Source organism: Prionailurus bengalensis, chromosome B3 (assembly GCF_016509475.1).
Source record: "Prionailurus bengalensis isolate Pbe53 chromosome B3, Fcat_Pben_1.1_paternal_pri, whole genome shotgun sequence".
NCBI classification, from domain to species: domain Eukaryota; kingdom Metazoa; phylum Chordata; class Mammalia; order Carnivora; family Felidae; genus Prionailurus; species Prionailurus bengalensis.
In genome coordinates, this window is record NC_057355.1 from 44,503,073 (window position 1) to 44,523,044 (window position 19,972).

The 19,972-nt window shown below is 37.8% G+C and overlaps 1 protein-coding gene across 2 annotated transcripts in view; it reads left to right on the plus strand.

The window, feature by feature from the left end:
* Positions 1-17,772, plus strand: part of RORA (RAR related orphan receptor A) — a 719,056-nt gene extending 701,284 nt beyond the window's left edge. For both annotated transcript variants that reach the window (XM_043555281.1, XM_043555282.1), the window contains 6 exons: positions 104-225; positions 2,225-2,357; positions 3,032-3,139; positions 4,644-4,754; positions 6,530-6,642; positions 8,295-17,772. In XM_043555281.1, coding sequence (XP_043411216.1) covers positions 104-225; positions 2,225-2,357; positions 3,032-3,139; positions 4,644-4,754; positions 6,530-6,642; positions 8,295-8,459 — 752 coding nt within the window. In that variant the 3' untranslated portion in view covers positions 8,460-17,772. The remainder of the gene's footprint in view (positions 1-103; positions 226-2,224; positions 2,358-3,031; positions 3,140-4,643; positions 4,755-6,529; positions 6,643-8,294) is intronic.
* The last annotated feature ends 2,200 nt before the right edge of the window (positions 17,773-19,972 follow it).

Below are 19,972 nucleotides of genomic sequence, written 5' to 3' on the forward strand. Positions count from 1 at the left end.
GTTGCTTTGTACATACTACTTTTTAAACCACATAAGTACAGAAAACCCTGATTATCCAAAGAAGAACTTGGCTTTTCATGTTTGTGATCTGTTTTCTCCTTAGAACACCTTGCACAGAATATATCTAAATCACATCTGGAAACTTGCCAATACTTGAGAGAAGAGCTCCAGCAGATAACGTGGCAGACTTTTCTGCAGGAGGAGATAGAGAGCTACCAAAACAAGGTATACTCTGAAGAATTTTACCCAGGATTGAGGCAACGGTGGGAAGGGTGTTTATGCTGGAGATCTGATCAAGAACACAAACAGACTAGACAATGAATGTATGTCATCAGATATCAGATGTCTGTTTAAAAATCTGTCTCCTAGAGGGGCGCCTGGGTGTCTCAGTCAGTTAAGCATCCAACTTCGGCTCAAGTCATGATCTCACCATCCCTGAGTTCGAGCCCTGTGTCAGGCTCTGTGCTGCCAGCTCAGCTTTGGATTCTGTGTCTCCCTCTCTCCCCGCCCCTCCCTCTCTCACACTGTGTCTCTCTCTCACTCTCAAAAATAAACATCAAAAAAAATTTTTTTAATCTTTCTCCTAGAGATGATCATCTACTTGGGGCTTTGTCTTACTGAGATGCCAGTGTGTGAAATTTCTGCAATAACAAACAGATTTTGTTGTGCTATGACTTTACACATATCTCCTATCATATGTCCGTGGGAGCTGGAGGAAGCAGTGTCCAAAAGCCCAAATGAATTGAGATGTGTCCTGATATCACAGTGGAAGATTTCAAGCTCTGGAAGCTGATATAAAATAATCTCAGCCTCGTGTTTCCAGAGCACTAGAGAGTGTGTACAAAACAAGGTTTGGAAGCTATTGCCATAACTCCAGTGAACCTAGAAACGTGAGGCTGACAGAGAGCACTGCTTCTAGCCTTTTTCTTTACACACTCTGATCAACAAGCCCCCAGAATGGAAGGGCAGGGCTGGAGAAAGGGAAGTTTCAGTTATCCATTCTGGTGTGGGAAAGGGAAATGCTGTGGTTTTTCCTAACAATTATAGAAAGGTAGGGCTAGGAATGATGATAGAGATTATCCAGGCTAATCCTCCCCTGCATTTTACAAATGAGGAAACTAACAACCCTTGGCATATGGTGGGGGATTGAGAATATCAGGACTATTCCGTGACTCCTGGCTTCTAATGCAGTGTTTCCTTCACCCCCATCATATTGGTGGAAACAGTCTTAAACTAAGATGGGGGGAACACATGAGCAGTGTAACAGATCCAGGGTATAGATACTCTGTAACTAAAGAGTGGGTATGTAAAAGCAGGTAAACAGGAAAGGCTGAAGAACGGCAACACATCAGTTTGTTTGCCTTTGAGATAGCGGCCAACCAGTGTTACAAAGGGAAACCAGAAAGCAGTAAGAAACAGCAAGGCTTATGAAATAGGATTCAGAGTCAGAGATGCTGGGATTTGAATCCCAGCTCCAACACCTCCAGCTGTGAAACCTCTGTGACCATTCATGTCCATTTATGGGAAATGGAAAAATGTTCTTGGGGAAATGAAACAAGACAAAGGTGTCATAAAGCATCTAGCTCAAAGCAGGTGCACAGTAAATGTAATTGACTCCCCTTTTCCTTCCCTTCCCCCAGTAAAGTGGTGTTAAATTCCCCAAGGTAAAATGATTGCTCAGAAGAAGATCCTACTGGGGCGCCTGGGTGGCTCAGTCGGTTAAGTGTCTGTCTCTTGATTTCAGCTCAGGTCACGATCTCACGGTTTGTGAGTTCAAGCCCTGCATTGGGCTCTGCGCTGATGGTGCAGAGCCTGCTTGGGATTCTGTCTCCCTTTCTCTGCCCCTCCCCTGCTTGTGCTCTGTCTCTCTCAAAATAAACAAATAAACTTACAAAATAATAATAATAATAAAAAAATAAGATCCTACTTTGCTTCTCTCCGAGGCCCAAGGGTAAAGCAGTGGCATGTGTTGCTTTCCTGCCTCATGTTTTCACCTGCTCATAACATCTTCCTCCCGTCCCTTTGCCACCAAGATGGTAAAAGAGGAACTGGAGAAGACGAGAGGGGCTTGGAAGCAGTCGTTAGAACCCAGATGTTCATTTTTAATCCTCTAGCTTTGTTTAATCCGTTTCCAAAGAAGGATTTTACAAAATACGAACAGTTAAAACGAGCGTGTCAAGGATATGGGTGACCGTGTATGTCAATGTGCTTCGCTTCTCAACAGCAGCGGGAGGTGATGTGGCAATTGTGTGCCATCAAAATCACGGAGGCTATACAGTATGTGGTGGAGTTTGCCAAACGCATTGATGGATTTATGGAACTGTGTCAAAATGATCAAATTGTGCTTCTCAAAGCAGGTATGTGCTTTCTGCAAGTGAATTTTGAGATCTCCTCCTAACCTGCTTTCACCCGCTTATTAAAGAAATGCTTGGTAAGGAAGGTGTCGGGAACAGTTTTCCTCCAACGATGATAGCTCGGGTTTCTCTTAGCAGAAACTGAGTCCTTGTTAAAGGGTTTTGAGCTATCTGCGGGAAACACTGCCTCCATTTTGCTTCTCCTCTGAATGAAACAATTAATTTGAAGGACACCTGCGTTCCCCCATCTTATCATCACCTGTGTGTTTCGTTTCTCCCACTCCAGACTCTCGGGAGCGAACAGTAAGTTGTTAGGAAGGTTATTTGTGGCACTCAGAGGTACGCCCCTGGTTTTTTGGTTTGTTTTAATAAATAGGAATCAATACGTTTTCCCGGCAACTCTGAGACTCTGTAATGCAAGACAGAAGAATGCCAGAGAAGTAATTTGTAACGCCATCTGTCTTCAGGAATACAGGCCTTCATTAGCTTCAGCACACATCTTTAATTCCGTTCATGAACTTTGCCCCTTTAAACAGACAGCTGATGTGACAGGGAGCCGTTTGCCAAATACTGCCCCTGCTGCACTGAATCGCAAAGGGGGCTCTACATTCGTGCCTTCAAGCTAGATGAGTCTTCGCCACGATAGAATAATCGACACCGTTTCTGCCTTCGCTTAGGTTCTCTAGAGGTGGTGTTTATCAGAATGTGCCGTGCCTTCGACTCTCAGAACAACACCGTGTACTTTGATGGGAAATATGCTAGCCCCGATGTCTTCAAATCCTTGGGTAAGGAAACCTGGCTGCTCTGTCTTTAAACCGTGGCCGTAGGAAAATGTGGGAACCCCGCCAAAGAGCTTTTGCATGGAATGGAGGCTGTTATTTGGAAACAAAAATGAAAGGATTTTATACTTCTGTTACTTTATAGTCACTGCAGAAAATGCACACATGTCTGTCTTACATTTAAAGGGTTAGCGTTTCATTTCATCTGGGTGGAAATCGAAGAAATTTATATTGTCTAACTTTCCAGTTCCCTTCTGGATTTTAAGAACCAGATTTTCAAAGGATACATTATTCACGTAAATGAGAGGATGTGATTTGACACATAAAATCAAGCAAATAGCTAAATGTCTGCCCTTTCTGTACTTCTCCAATAACAACCATTAATAAGAATGAAATGCAGATATCATAGAAACAAAGTATTGCTAGGTGAAACTGTGACATGTACTATAAAAATTAATTAGTTTAGATTTCTATAATTTGAAGTGGGATGTAATCATTAAGAAGAATGAAACGCTACCCAAGATAATGTTGTTAAATGATTTTAAAAACAGTTAAATGATAGAAGGTCTATGTACTTTAGTAAGGCCCATTGCCGTTTAAATATGTATACATAATATGCAAAAGAAAGAGTAGACACCAAACTTAACCAATCTCTTGAGGATGGGTTATTATTTTATGGGACTTTCACATTTTATGTTTTCAATTCTGTAATAGCTATAATGATTTTTACCACCATAATATGTCATTTGTTATCATTTTTAAGGGTGCTTTAGATCAAATACAGTAGAAAACAAAAAGTCACTGAATGTAATGTTTCAGTTAGATTGTGCCCATTCGAGTCTACCGGTTAAGATAGTGGGTTCTGGGGGTGCCTGGGTGGCTCAGTCACTTAAGTGTCTGACTTCGGCTCAGGTCATGACCTCACTGTTCATGGGTTCGAGCCCTACATTGGACTCTGTTCTGACAGCTCAGAGCCTGGAGCCTGCTTCAGATTCTGTGTCTCCCTCTCTCTCTGCCCCTCTTCCTGCTTGCAGTCTGTCTTTCTTTCACTCTCTCCCAAAAATAAATAAAACTTTTTAAAAAATTAATAGAAGAAAAAGATCACGGGTTCTGAAGTCGGGCCGCCCGACTTTGAACTTCAGGCTGTTACTTCCTACCTGTATAACCTAAAGTGCATAATTCTTCTAAGTCTGTTTCCTCACCTCTAACATGGGGATAATATACCTCTCTCACAGAGCTGTTGTAAAGCAGTAAGATACCTTTTAGAGTGGTGCTTAATGACGTAGTAACCTTGCAACAAAAGTCCACTGTCATTATTTTGGATGATGATGATGGTGTTGATAGTGATGATGGCTAAACAAATTTTCCTTTTGAGATTTCAAACTGTTAAACTGTAGAAATGTTATTACTATCCCCATGGATTTTGAACTACTACATCCTTCTTCATCTTACTCTATGTTTTTCTCCTAGGATAATAACCAAAATCCTAAACTGTCTTTAACTTTGGCAGGTTGTGAAGACTTTATTAGCTTTGTATTTGAATTTGGAAAGAGTTTATGTTCTATGCACCTGACCGAAGATGAAATTGCATTATTTTCTGCATTTGTACTAATGTCAGCAGGTAAGAATCAAATGACAATGAAATGTCAGGTAAAGAATTCTTACAAGGTACATAACTTTTAATGGCTATAGAATATTGAGGTGCCTACAAAGAAAGGTTGCCAACCTTATTAAATCTAATCTTAAGTTTTTTTTCAAATAACAACCCTCCACACACACATGCACATGTATGTGTATTTAAGACTTCGTGCCATTCTGAGAAAATCTTAAGAAATGAGAATTGACCTGAAATCATTATTACACTGTATGTTAACTAACTTGGATTTAAATAAAATTAAAAAAAAATTTTTAAATGGAAGCGAAAATAATATAAAAAGCTGGGGGGGAGGGGGCAAAACATAAAAGACTCTTAAACGTAGAGCATATAGGGTTGCTGGAGGGGTTGTGGGTAGCGGGAAGGGCTAAATTGGCAAGAGGCATTAAGGAGGACACTCCTCGGGATGAGCACTGGGTATTATATGTAGGGAATGAACCACTGGATTCTACTCCTGAAATCATTATTGTACTATATGCTAACTAACTTAGATGTAAATTTTTTAAAAATTAAAAATATTTTAAAATCAAATTTAAAGAAAGAACGAAAAAAAATTTTTTTAATGTGAATTGAATAAAACCCAGTCCATAATTAACCTCCTGATAACACAAGAAATGCTCTGGGAGAGAAGGGCTGCCCTTCTTAACACAAATCTTCAAGATAACATAGTTTTTATTTATTTTTTTTTTAATTTTTTTTTTCAACATTTATTTATTTTTGGGACAGAGAGAGACAGAGCATGAACGGGGGAGGGGCAGAGAGAGAGGGAGACACAGAATCGGAAACAGGCTCCAGGCTCTGAGCCATCAGCCCAGAGCCTGACGCGGGGCTTGAACTCATGGACCGCGAGATCGCGACCTGGCTGAAGTCAGACGCTTAACCGACTGCGCCACCCAGGCGCCCCAGATAACATGGTTTTTAAAGCATCCTACTTTTTCTTAAGATTCTTTTGGATGTCACCCACAAGTTGATCTGAATTTATCTGTGTTTTCAACTAGTACTGCCTCTTGGGGATAATCTGCTTTGCAAATTTACTATCTTCTGTTTGGAATTCTTATACCTAAAAACTGCACATTAACAACCCTTCAGTTGTTTGGAATTCTCTTGACAATTTTAGTTGCCTTGGATTCTAAGGCAATTTTCTTATTTACCAGAAAGGCAAGCAAAATTGCTATGAGTATTTTATCCAGAAATGTAATTATTAGAAAGATTTGAGCATCGGGGCACCTGGGTGGCTGTCGATTGAGTGTCCGACATTGGCTCAGGTCATGATCTCATGGTTTGTGAGTTTGAGCCCCGCATCAGACTCTGTGCTGATGGCTCAGAGCCTGGAGCCTGCTTCGGACTCTGTGTCTCCCTCTCTCTCTGCCCCTCCCGTTCTCTTATTTACAAAAATAAGTAAACATTAAAAAAATTTTTTTAGAAAGATTTGAGCATCTGTGATGGTTTCGTTTGCCCTTGTGTGAATATGGCCTTCAATTTAAATGGCTATTCTTTTGGAAGGAGAGGACTCTCCCTTCATTTAAGTACCAGTAAAAATGGAAAGCTTTACCACTCAGTTTTATAGCTATCATAGATCAGTTTTCCATTGTTTTAGGAGCAAATTTTGAACAAGGAGTAAAACTGGCCTGTTGTTCTCTAACTCAGCACTGTGGTATAGTTGTGTCTAAGAGTCAGGAGGAATTGGGGTGTCCCAAGACCATGGAGGAGAAATACTAAGAAGTATCATTTTTCATGTGTAGATCGCTCATGGCTGCAAGAGAAGGTAAAGATTGAAAAACTGCAACAGAAAATTCAGTTAGCTCTTCAACATGTCCTGCAGAAGAATCACCGAGAGGATGGAATCCTAACAAAGGTAAGAGTAAAAGATGGTCTGGCTGGCATAGCCTGAATCATCCCTTGCCGTAGATCTCGCTGCCAGCCACCTTTGGAAGTCATCTTACCAGACCCCAAAAGTATCTATAAGCAGTAGGCTACTGACAAGAAAGAAATGTCTCCATTTCAAAAAATTCCATCAGGCCAAAATTCAGGTTGCGTTCTACCATCGTTGGTTATGAAGTATCCTGCAATAGGGCAATGGTAGATTTTTTTTTTAAAGCATTTTAATACATTCTGGAAATCCTCCTCCTATTCCATCTAAGTTGGGCATAAAGCAGAGCTAATGTTCTGCATTGACATAAATTAGAGAAAGAATCTTTGAATTTAGAAGGAGGAAGTTATAAAGGACTAAAACAAGCAGGGTAATCACATAGTCTAATATTAGTTCTATTTCCATTACATTCATTCGTAATCAACAGAAAGTGACTTGTATTTTCTTCATCAATTTCCCATTACTACCCTGTATTCCAAGCAGAAGGCTTCATTTTTGCTAATTATTACCTTTTGCAATAAAAATATAATTAGGATGTCAATTTAAAATACGTTAATATTCTTCAGTGCTAGTGCTTAGTGGTATATGTTTGGTCTTAAAAAAAAAAAATCAGCCCAATTCTTTCTTAGACTATTCTATGCGTTTTATTGTTCAAGAAGATTGATTTGAGAGGTTTGGGTTTTTCTTCCTGCTTTCTCTTCTTTTCTCCCAATAGCTAAGTTCATACAGAGAGGGGAGGTTGGGGGTTAATTGCTGTTTTGTGTTTATTTTGTACCTGTTCAATGAGAGTGAGGCAGGAATAGAAAATAGAAGAAGAGGTCTCTAGACTCGTACTTTCTTCTCCAACTTTTTGCCCCAAGGCAAGGATACCGTCAGGTTCTTTTATCATAGAGGGCACCGAACATGTGGACAAGATCCACGATCCGTGGAACATGCTTCTTAGGATTATTCTGGTTGAGCTGATACATAGTGTGTATGGTGGTTTAGAGTTTTAAAAAAACGTGGTTTCAAGCTGTTACTATCTTCAGCTGGTAAATGGCTGATGCTGGGACTTCCGTCCAGGCCTTCTGACTCTTCTTTTTTTTTTTATTTTACTCAGGGCCTTTTGCTCAGACCCAGAATTGCTTTGTTTCAGGCAAAGGGCTTTCCCAGAAGAAACTTGCTGTCACTGGAGTTGGCTAGTACTAGTGCTGCCTAAAATACATGGGGGATGCCATCATCTCTAGTTGCAGTGACCTCACCTGCCCCTGACTACCTCCTTGTCCTCTTCTCTGTCACCAGATGTCTTCTTTCTCCACAGTGGCAGAGGGCAGGGTTGAGGACAGTAGAGCAGAAACCATGTTGGAATAGGAGGAGGTGAGAGGCTTGGGTTCTCATCTCAACTCTGCCACTCTTGCTCGTGAACATCTTTTCGGGTTGTTATATTATTTGTCTTCACAATTGTATTTCATGTATACTTGATACTCTACGATGTACCTAAAATGTGTTTTTACCAGTCTTCCTTATTGAAGAAGACGTAAGTCGCTTCTAGTGAGTTTCACTGCTATAAACAACATTGTAAAGATCATCCAGGTTCTCTGATTTGTGATGCTCATGTCTGTTCTCTCCTCACAACATGTCCTTTCTTCCACTTGCAGTTAATATGCAAGGTGTCTACGTTAAGAGCCTTATGTGGACGACATACAGAAAAGCTAATGGCATTTAAAGCAATATACCCAGACATTGTGCGACTTCATTTTCCTCCATTATACAAGGAGTTGTTCACTTCAGAATTTGAGCCAGCAATGCAAATCGATGGGTAAATGTATCACCTAAGCACTTCTAGAATGTCTGAAGTACAAACATGAAAAACAACAACAACAACAAATTAACCAAGACACTTTATATGGCCCTGCACAGACCTGGAGCGCCAACACACTGCACATCTTTTGGTGATCGGGGTCAGGCAAAGGAGGGGAAACAATGAAAACAAATAAAAGTTGAACTTGTTTTTCTCATGCATATGATTTCCATTATGCCTACAGATATGGACCCTTTTTCTGTCTCAACTTCTCAATCATTGACCTCTGTTTACAACTGAAGGAGGGTACTAAAGTCGGAGGATTTCCTTTTCTTGTAGCTCACTGCCCACAGACTTTCTGCAGAGTCACCAATCTGTCGGTAACAACAGAGAGTCCAGCAATAATCGGTGACTGGTGTGCATAGCGGAGGTTGCGGCATTATTTTGCACAACTTGCTCTCTGTTTCATGAAGGAAGTTTTTATGTTTCCACCGATTATTGCCAGTCAGCAGGATGGCATGAAAAGGGTCCATAGCACTAGCAACAATAGCATTATAATATATTACAGGGTAAATGGGCATGAAGACTATATATAGCTAAAAGAGATATTGTTTATATATTGTTTTAATTAATATAAAATGTAGTTACTGGTGTAGCTTTTCCTGTTGAATTGATAAGGCACTTTCATTTTGCACCTTTTTCTTTAAATTAAATGCTAGCGTGTTCACTGTCGTGTCGCATGTGCACCAGAAACACAAGTTTAACTGAGAAGGCTTGGAAGGTACGTCAGGAGGTATTTATGCTGCTGTTTACAAATTACTTTTAAAAGACTGGCTGGTCATATCTAGAAATCACGATGTGGATTATTATTTTTTTTTTACACGTGAATTCGGAATTAGACCTCTACCTAAATTATACTTTGCTTCGTGGTGAGTTTAAGGATAGATGTGTTTATGCTTCATACAAAGTTGAATGATCGATTGGTGCTATGGACTTACACCATCATGCACATTATTTTTAAAAAAGCTTTTTTAAATGCCACCTCATGGAGGCAGGGGAGAGAGGGGAGGCTCATTTTACACAATTCTATAGTTATATGGAGTCCATCTCAACTTGGAACTCTTAATGCTTTGAGAACAAATCAGTAACCCAAATATTTATTGGAATTCAGCTTTTATTATAAGAAGGACCCAAAGATTATATCTGGAGCAAATACACACTCCCCATGTGAGGACATGAAGCATTTACTTTGTGAATGATTATGTTCTTGGTATAATCTAGGAACCCTAAGAGGATATCTCAGAGTAAACTAGTTCTGGACTAGCTGCCTCTAGATGCTATAATTCTAGAATATTGCTCTCCATAGCTCACAGACCCTGGATAGAGGGGCGAGAGAGGCATGCAATGCAGAACCAGTTTCTCTTACTTAAATATGAAATATTTTAAGCATTCAAAGTGAAGTTGATGTTAAGCTGCAAACATTTACTCTTGTATTTATCTTCACTAGAAAACTGTGGACTGTAATTTATTTTATTAAATATTTAGAAGATTGTTTGGGCTTTGTGTTCAGGTGAGAAATATTGAATGTTCTTGTTTAATTTCATGTTTTGGGGGTTTTTTTATTTTAATAATTCCCAGGGGGGAAGGGAAAATGAACAGTCTGATATACAGGTGTGCATATTTGAAAAAATAAGTGCCCTTTGGAAATGTAGGCATTTAGAAGATGATTTTAATCACCCTGGGGGTAGGATTCAAACTTGTGGTCTGACATCAAAGACCACGTTTGTACAGAAAAGGAAATATCTTCCCATAGCATAAAGGTGGGAGTGTCCAGGCAGCCCTTTATAGCAGAGAAAGTGTCTCTACCACCAGGGTCCCTCCTGAATCCTGATGCCCCGTGGATAACAGCATGGGCTTCCCAGAGCCCGATCCTCTGGCTTTAACTCCACTGATTTTCTGACTTGTTTCCTGAGGGATTTGGAGAAGAGGAAGGGATTATTCACACAAAAGTGTGTATGAAGCCTAAATAACATCTTAAATTTTGTTTTCAAAAATATAGTAAGGGTTTAACCATAAATAGAAGACGCAAGTAATATTTACTTAAATTTCTTACAAGTATATAAAACTTTATGTGAGTGTTTATACAGAGAGGTTAACTATCAGCATATAGTATTTATATTTGGGCAAGAAGGGTTAAATCAAAATTTTAATTTAAATAAGCATAGTTCCTGTAAGGATCAATAGTATTTATACTCTGAAAAGAGTACCACGTTTAGTTCAGTTATTTATTTGTCCATCTTTTTTCCTATTATTTCTCTTGTGGGGGAAAATGGTATGGTATTGTTTTTTGGGGTGGTTTTTTTTTTTGGTCTGTTTTTTGGCTTTTTGTCATTCTGATTCACTAAATTTGGGGGTGGTTTGATTAAAGTATATTAACTTCTTTTTAACCAAAGCTTTCTGAATATGACCAGCCTCAGGTGCTAGCGCATTAAAGAGCAACTAAACCTAATTCCAGTGTCCACTTGTGAAATGAAAAGAGCTAATTGAACTTCTCTAAGGGTGAGAGAGAGCATAATGTTGAGCTTAAAAGAAATTCCTTTTCCCAGAAGGGATTTTGCATGTACCAAATGCAAAAAAAAAAAAAAAAAATGATGCTTAATCTCAATAGTAGTCCCACCATGGTGACATTGCTTTTAGAGTAAACCAAGATACATTGACATGATGCTGCTACCAGATCTTTCTGAAAGAAAAGCAAGGTGAGGATTTTAAGAGCAAAGTACATTGACAGTGTAGGGACAGAGCAGGAGAGGTGTGCTCGGTGAACAGAGGGAACAACTATTATTTGGATAAAAGTTGGGATCTGAAGTTAAACAATAAATTCAGTTTTAAAAAGTGAAGTTCAGAAAAGGATGTGAAAAGCTTTGCATTTTTATTTTCTTTCTTACTATAGAAACACCTGTGTGATGACACAAAATACTTGGTGATACAGAACAATTATTCTTAAGAGTGCTTATAAACTAAAGTTTCCTAAACTAAAATATCCAGTAGTCTTTGAAAGATTGGAATCACATCATTGTTATCCCAGCTGCTATGTCTTGTATACAGTTTTTCATATAAGGTACGTAAGGCTTTTGTACAAAGCCCGAATACCTTTGGTTACAATGGTGTCAAATGATTGCATTATACTCTGGAGAACCTGGCCTTGGTCACAATGAAAACAAAAGTGCAGATGAAAGTGCTTTTTTGGACAGTTTGCAAATTGTGTTAAAGCTATGGATTTTTTTTTTTTTAAGTGTTCAGCATCCTAATTTGCGTTAAAGCTATGGATTTTTAAAAAAAAGTCTTCAGCATCCTAATTCACCCTTCCTAATTTAAGGAAAATATGACTTATGGCACTGCTTCTAAGTTTGGTTGTTCTTTATAGTGTGGATACCCGGATCTCTGTGAGCGTATGGGGGTGGGCTGAGGGCCAGGGAGGAGGGAGTATGTGTGGGTGGGTGTGTATGCAGGTGTGGGTGTGGTTTTCGTGTGTATGATGTGCGTGTGTCGGACCGCTTCTAGGCTACTAAGTGTCAATGGAAAAGAAAATGTATTCAAAATACTTAAATCAAAACTAGAAGATGGGGGAAAAATGACTTATTCTATACAAAGCCTTGTCTGGACCACTTTAGAGAGACTTCTATTTTTTTAACCCTTCTATAAATATTTGATGGCACTTGAAATATTCCTGCAATAAAATGTGATTTGTGTAAAGAAAAAAAAAAGATTTTGTAATGTGAAACAAAGAAAGAAAGTAATGTAATTTTCTAAAAAAAAAAATACAAACAAACAAACTTTGTATTATTTTCTTGATGGAATTTGTCTATCTGTCTTTGGGAAACTTTTTATTTCATTGAATGTGCCATAGTAGAAATATGTGTTTTTAGTTTTAGACTAAGGAATAGCTGTTTGTGTTCCGACATTCCAAAATGCAAAACAACCTAGTGGAATCTTGAATGAAAAGGTTTAAGTAGGATGTAAGCTTCTCTCATTGTTGCTTTTTTGCACATGTTCTCCATTCCTCTCTAGTGCAATATGTACATAGAGCACTTGCGGGTGTACCTTGATCCCTCAGGGAAAAAATACATATTTGTACAGTTTTGGTTTGTTTTGGGTTTTTTTTTTTTTGGTTGGTTTTTTTTTTGTTTTGTTTTGTTTTTGGGTTGTTTTTTTTTGTTTTGTTTTGGTATGGTTTGGTTTTTTTTGCCTTTTGTTTTTGGCTAAGGAATGTCGATTGAATCACTTGTTATTGTTGAGGGGCAGCCAGATAATAATCCTAAAGCCACTGTTTTCAAACATTGTTTAAATCACGTGTCCTTCCAGTGCTATTATTTTAAGGTAATAATAATAAAAAAAGTTATTTTCTGACAGTTCTTTGTGCTGATTGGTGGAAAAAAAAAGGGTAAATAAGCACCTTATGATTGACTTACTGTGAATGACAATCCATCTTGATATCAACAATAGAAACCCTATCACTTTGGAGTTGGGGTTAAGAGTCAGAAACAATGTGCTCAGGGATCTCCTAAAACTCTTCAAACAGGGTGGCCAGTACTACTGGGACAAATTGCGTTTTTTATTGTTAATAATAGTGATAATAATGCTATCCCTCAAGGCACAAGTGAACTGTGTAGGACTGCGTGTGCGTGCATGTAAACTCTTCACTATCGTCTTGTTTTGTTGAGTTCAAAATGTATGTGTTCTTCAGTCTTGTGTGGTTAAAAATATAGAATAACTTCCAAAGCAGTACTTCACAAGATACATTAATAGGCGATATACCAACAGGGAGTATCACTTCAAGTGCATTTCCACATACTCCATTTACCTTTCTCTAATAATTAAACCATCCATGATAAATATATTCATAGCATTATATATTAGGCACTATTTCAAATTCTATATGGTGTGCAAAAAATTGTTGAAACCACTCATGAGATGAGAGCCTGCTTATTGGTGCAGTGAAACAGGTGAAAGTTTGAACAAGTCTTTTCAAATGCTAGCAAATAACTTATTTTAATTGTGTTCTCCAGAAGCAAACCAAAAAATCCCTCTATGTAACACCATTCTTTTCTTCCACATTTATAGTTTTCATCCGTTGAATTAATACAAGAGCTAATGTTTAAAGACAATATAACAGCACCACAAGCCAGCTTTTAGGTTACGTTGGACATTTTTGAACTGGAGCGTCGCTCTTATGTTTCCTTGTATTACTTTTCATAAGGTCAATGAACCTCAGTATACTGTTGGCTTTGATTCTTCCATACCTGGAATACACATTCAGAAGAAGTTTTACATATTTTCTTACTCCCATAGCAGAGTATAATTTGGGAAGACTTTCCATGTTGTTTAGATGAAAAAGAAACTTTGACCTTGTTGGTTTTGATATTAAAGACTATGGAACATGGCAGAAATCTCTGTCTCTCCCTGTCTCTCTTACTCTCTCTGCCTATATATATGTATACACACACACATACATATAGGTATATATACATACACATATACATATATACATACATATGCATATATATAAACACACACAGGTTATTGACGTTTTCACATACTGTATCATGTGATTGCCACTTCTTACTTATAAAGATATGATACAACAGAACCCTATGAAAACAACTTTATACTATGGATCAGATTAACAAAATGTAATTGCAATAGCAAATCTTGATCTGTTGCTAATGTCTGTAATACAAGTCTTCGTTCTATCTCTAAACACTAGTATTATTAAAGAGGTGCCACCAGATTTGATTTTTTATTAAAGAGGCCTTCCTATTATTGTTTATTCTTAAGGTATGAGAAGGCGGCAGATTTGTAAATGTCTCTACATAGCAATCGGTTTCACTTCTGGGTCTGTTGCTTGTTTGCGTGAGATCAGTTTTGTCAGGCTCTCAGAATAATTTTTAAAATAATCCAGAAGCCTGGCTTTATACCAAGGAAACATCACAGATAGAGGGATCTCCGTGTTTAACCAGACCCTCAGATCTTAGAGCAATAAATACATTCATTCAGTCATTTACTTATTTACAGATGAATGACAGAATATTCAGTCCAAATAGAGATGTTTTTTCAGCAATGCAACATAAAATGGAGTCTTGTGTTGAGAAACTGAACATGAATATTTTAAATAGATGCCTATAGAATCTGTGTTTGCTGTTTACATTTAGTGTGTTTGCCACATTTCCTTTTACTTCTTTCCTTCTAAGGACTAATGAAAGACAGCTTGCTACTAGCATTGACACACTGCACACGCCATTATGTTGTTCTCTAAGAGCAACTAAACTCTCTCCAATGTCTGTGTGTTTCCTTTTCACTCATTATGACTTTAATGTGGATGAATACCATTTCTAGGAACTTGGTTATTATTAAACAGATTGCATATGTAAATGCAGATAATTCTTGAGCAATATAGTGAATATGATTTCACACACAAAAAATCCATATGTACTGTACACATCTTCCTGAATCCGAAATTCTCTTATCCACAGTGGTTTGAAATCTCATATAAAACAGTGGTAAATTTTAAACGTTAGGACATTAGCTGGCTGCTTCTTTAAATGTACCTGTATTGTCTGCCTGCTCCTTTTGTGGAGATGTGTTTTTGTATTGGATGTTTGGGCCAATGGGAGGCTTCAAGCTACAACATATTTTCCCAGTTTAAATATATTTAACATATGACAAACCCCAGACAAGGCTTTTAATATGTATAAAGAACTGCAGTGTTAGGTGGTTTATTTGCAAACCGTTTTCAATGTTGTCCATTTTTATGGCACCTTTAACGATATTCTTGTTTCCAAAGTACAAAAAAAAAATAGGTTAAATAATCTAGCCATAACTGAATGTCAAGCAATAAAACAAATGACTTTTGTGCATAGACTTAAAAAAATACAAATTTTAGACATCTGCATGTAAATGCAATCTCTTGTTTACTGCTTTCTTCAACTTGAGCAATTGATTCCTTATTTACTATTAACTTAAGAACTTGTAATGGCCTGTAAACATTTTCTCTCTTACTCTTCTTTCAAATTTACCTTTGTCCCTGCTTTTAAGTCATAATATTTAATGTTGTTCTGCACATCTCTATACAGTTAACTTTTTGGCTTTCATTCTGTATAGATAAGAAAATGTTATATTATAAACAGCCTACTCAGTGCAAATATTTATCTGTTTATCAAATCCACAATATGCTGTATAATACTGGTTTTACTATATAATCTATTTTAGACATAGCTGTTTAGAACTAGAGTGTGCTATTTTTGTGTTTTTCTGATGTGTGGTGCTAGATAAGTTACTTTTGTGAACAACAAAAAAATCCCTTTTATTCCTAGACAATACCACCTTTGGGTCTTGTTAATTTCACTGAGTATAACTATATATTTGTATATATATACATATATATATATATATATCTACCTGTTCCCACTGGCAGCTGTATCAGAGTGCTGGATTTGGGACATGCTTTTCTCTTTAAATACATAATATCATTATATAAATTATTCTAGAGTGTATTTAATTAGGATAAAATTACTTCCTTAGTATGGATATTTGACATCTATAGGGTGAATTTGTTTATAAATATGGATATATGAAAATTTATTAGCATTTACTTTATGTTTGCTACTTGGCTTTATACCGTATTTCCTGAGATGAGAAATAATTTGCCAGGCCTTCAAGATCCTAAAGAAACACTCTAGTTTAATGGAGTAATACTTTTGTTTTTTCTTACGAAGGAATTATATTATTGGCACCTGACAGAGTTGTGTACTTAGCTCCTATTACAGATGATAGGCATTTATATAAAATATCCTTGGTGGCTTGATGGCAGAAACTTTCCCCTCCTACCTGAGCCATGGGAAGCATAGAGATGTCCACTATCATGGCAGAACATGGGCCATAAAGCAAATTTGACAAGAGATGTTCTGTTTTAATATGACCTCAACCAGTTCCATGAACTGAGTGAAAGACCTTCACTTTAAAACTCTTTCACCTGTTCTCCCAAGACCTATTGGCATTCTTACAAATCAAAGTATATCAAATATCTGACTAAGGATGTAGTTAACCTTATTAAATATTGATTAGAATTGTTCTGTAATATTACTGAATTTGTAAGATCTTTAGCAAAGATTTTTGAGCAATTTATAAATATAGAGCAAATGTTTCTGTTTACTGCACTTTTTGTAATTGAAGGTAATAAATTCTCAAGCCATGGTTATTGGCTTCCGTGCACTGCATATTTACCCACAATTCTAGACATTTTCCATTTTTATGGAAGAGTTGCTGTTACCTTAATTATAAATGCAATCATGTGGTTAATGAGAGCGAATGCTAAGAGTTAACCTTTTAAAGTGAATTGGCTACAGTTTAGGGAGAAATCTCTTTTAAATACAAATCACGTCATTCCTCATTGCTTCACGTAGAGATTGAAACCTGTTTTTGTTTTGTTTTGTTTCGTTTTGTTTTTCAGCACCATTTAGCATCCTAAACTTCCTGAGGGTAGAGATTGTATCTCTTCGCGTCTACACAATGGCCAGCACACGTCAGCATTTGATAACTGTTAAATGACGAGTGTGCCCAAATTAAAACTTTTTCCTGGGATTCTTTTTTGGGTTTTTTTTGGTAAATTTATAAAGTATGTCAAGCCTTATGGTTAACACTTTGTTCTACAACCAAGTAATAAAGCCACATTTAAAAAGACCACATGAAATGCTGATTCTAATTGTGTGTAGGTCTTAAGGATTAAGCACACAAATGTCACAAAACTCTGTGAGTAACAAACTCAGCCTTCTGTAAATATACATGCAAGTTTGGAAACAGTAATACTGTACCTATAAATATATGCTGTCTGTTTTGTGTACAGTATGTAAAAACTCCTTTTCTGCCACACTAAAAATGCAAGCCATTTACGGGAATCCTAAAAACAGTATTGTACTAAAACTTTGCTAATGATCTTTATTAGAGGATCATCCAACTTTTCACTTACATTGGGTTTTCTTTTCAATTCACTCTTACGGTAGTCTGCTTATTTCCAGCTGTTTGTTATTTTATTGAGTCCTCAATTTAAAAAAAAAATATTTTGATTCATTTTGTAAATACAAGCTGTAAAAAAAAAAGAGAGATTTAATGTTGTCTTTTAAATACTCCGATTTTCATTCTAATATGAATGTTGTTATATTGTACTTAGAAACTGTACCTTTAATATTACATTACCTTTATTAAAAGTGCATTGAACACATCAATTTTAGATGTGCTTTATGTACTGTTATCCTATAATAAAACTTCAGCTTCTAATGGAACACTTGCCTGTTTTTCTTCTTTTTTCTTGGTTATTGAGTTGCATTGAGTTCGCTAGCTCACATTTTGTCTCCAGAAAATGGACCAGAAGAACCTTGCTATTCAAAGTGCCATCCACAGATCATTCGCACTGGCATCACCTGCAACCTTGACCTTACTAGAAATGCAGGGTTCTAGGCACCTTCCCAGACCTACTAAGTCAGAATCTGCGTTTTTACAAGATCGCCAGGTGATTGGTTTGCAAACTAAAGTTTGAGCAGTACTGGTCTGTAGTATAGTCCTTTTTAAAAAAATTAATTCATTTCCATTTGCTGAGGGAAAATGTGTAGAAGGATCAAGCTACCCTTTGGATCAGAGAAGTCGAAGAAAGAAATTTTAACCAGTCTGTTGATTGGACACAGCTACCAGAAATGCAGCATTGAGGATTCTCAGGCTGTTTGCTGTCTCAAAGAAGGGTGCTACGACTGATTAGTGGTATCTCCCCTGATGTATGGGAGGGGAGAAATCCTGAATGCACACCAAACTTTGTCATCTTTGCTTTAGAAATCATTACAATGGAATGTCAGAAATGATGCCAAAGACAGAAAAATCCGTCTTTACCTGAGCTATCTTTGCCCTACTCCAGCCCAACCACCGCTTGTGTAGATTATATAGAAGTGAACTAATAAATTTAACATCAGCTAAGTATCACAATATTTTAATGATGCAAAAACCTTCATCATAATTTATTTTGAAAGGAGGGTGCCCTGGTGGCTCAGTCAGTTGAGTGTCTGACTCTTGATTTCAGCTCAGGTCATGGTCCCAATGTCATGGGATAGAGCTCTGCATGGGGCTCCAGGCTGAGTGTGGAGCCTGCCTGAGATTCTCTCTCTCTCTCTCTCTCTCTCTCTCTCTCCCTCTGCCCCTCTCCCCTTCTCACTCTCCCTCTCTCTTAAATAAAATAAAATATTATGAAAGTAATGTCAAGAACATTCAAATTATAAACTACCCTGAGGTCAGAATAAAGGCAACAGAGTTGGTATTTTCCTCTACTACATGCATACTACAATACCTAAGTGTCTCTTGCACTCAGTAAAATAAATATATGAATTGACCCCAAAAGTTGCTTCATGTGAGAGTCCCTAATCCTGCTTTTATTTCCAATTGCCTCAGAGAAGAGGAAGAAAAAGATTATGCATGTGAAATATTTGTAGACTGTCAAGTTCTACATAATTACAAATATTCACCACCTTCTAGCATCTCAGGAAATTAAGAATTAATGCACATAATGGAGTTCAAATTATGAAATCTGTCACATCCAGGCCTTTGGCCAAACCCATGCCTAACCTCCTTCTGATGAAAACAATGGTTTACACTCACCTCCGCATCATGTATTAACTTGCCCAGCTTCCAGAGGGATGCCAGAACAGGAGTATAAAAGGAATTTCTTACCTCCTGTATATAATGGTCTCAGGGGGGAATAGAAAGGAAAACAAACATCTGGTTAAAAAACTTGGAGAAAAAGCAAAAGTAATAATCCTAGTAAGACCTGACCGCAGTGTGCGTTTTGGTTGGTACTATTACTACTAAGCTTTGTCTCATAAGCCAAGATCAGTCTAGCCCCTCAAAATTAGACTTCCACTTTTAATGTGCACTTGGATTAAACGGACCAGTGCAGAGCAGGCCTTGACTTCTCACGACAGGTCTGCGAAAAGACTATGCTCGCGAGCTGCGGAGGGTAACGACTGACGTGCTGAGATGCAGCTCAGCGCGTCGACTTCCCCTTTTGAACAAGAAACTGAAGATGGGCCCCAGTGGTATTCAAGGCCCTAAAAGAGGCGGTTAATATCATATAAGCCACCAGAGACCAGAAGAATAAAAACATTCTTGCCTGCGGGATTTCAGGAACATGGGCGCAAGCAGGGAATTTTTGTCAGGAGAACACTCCTGGATCCCAGAAGAATCACAATGATGGATCCTCAACTTTTTTTTTTTTTTCAACGTTTATTTTTTTTTTTGGGACAGAGAGAGACAGAGCATGAACGGGGGAGGGGCAGAGAGAGAGGGAGACACAGCATCGGAAACAGGCTCCAGGCTCTGAGCCGTCAGCCCAGAGCCCGACGCGGGGCTCGAACTCATGGACCGCGAGATCGTGACCTGGCTGAAGTCGGACGCTTAACCGACTGCGCCACCCAGGCGCCCCATGATCCTCAACTTTTCTTA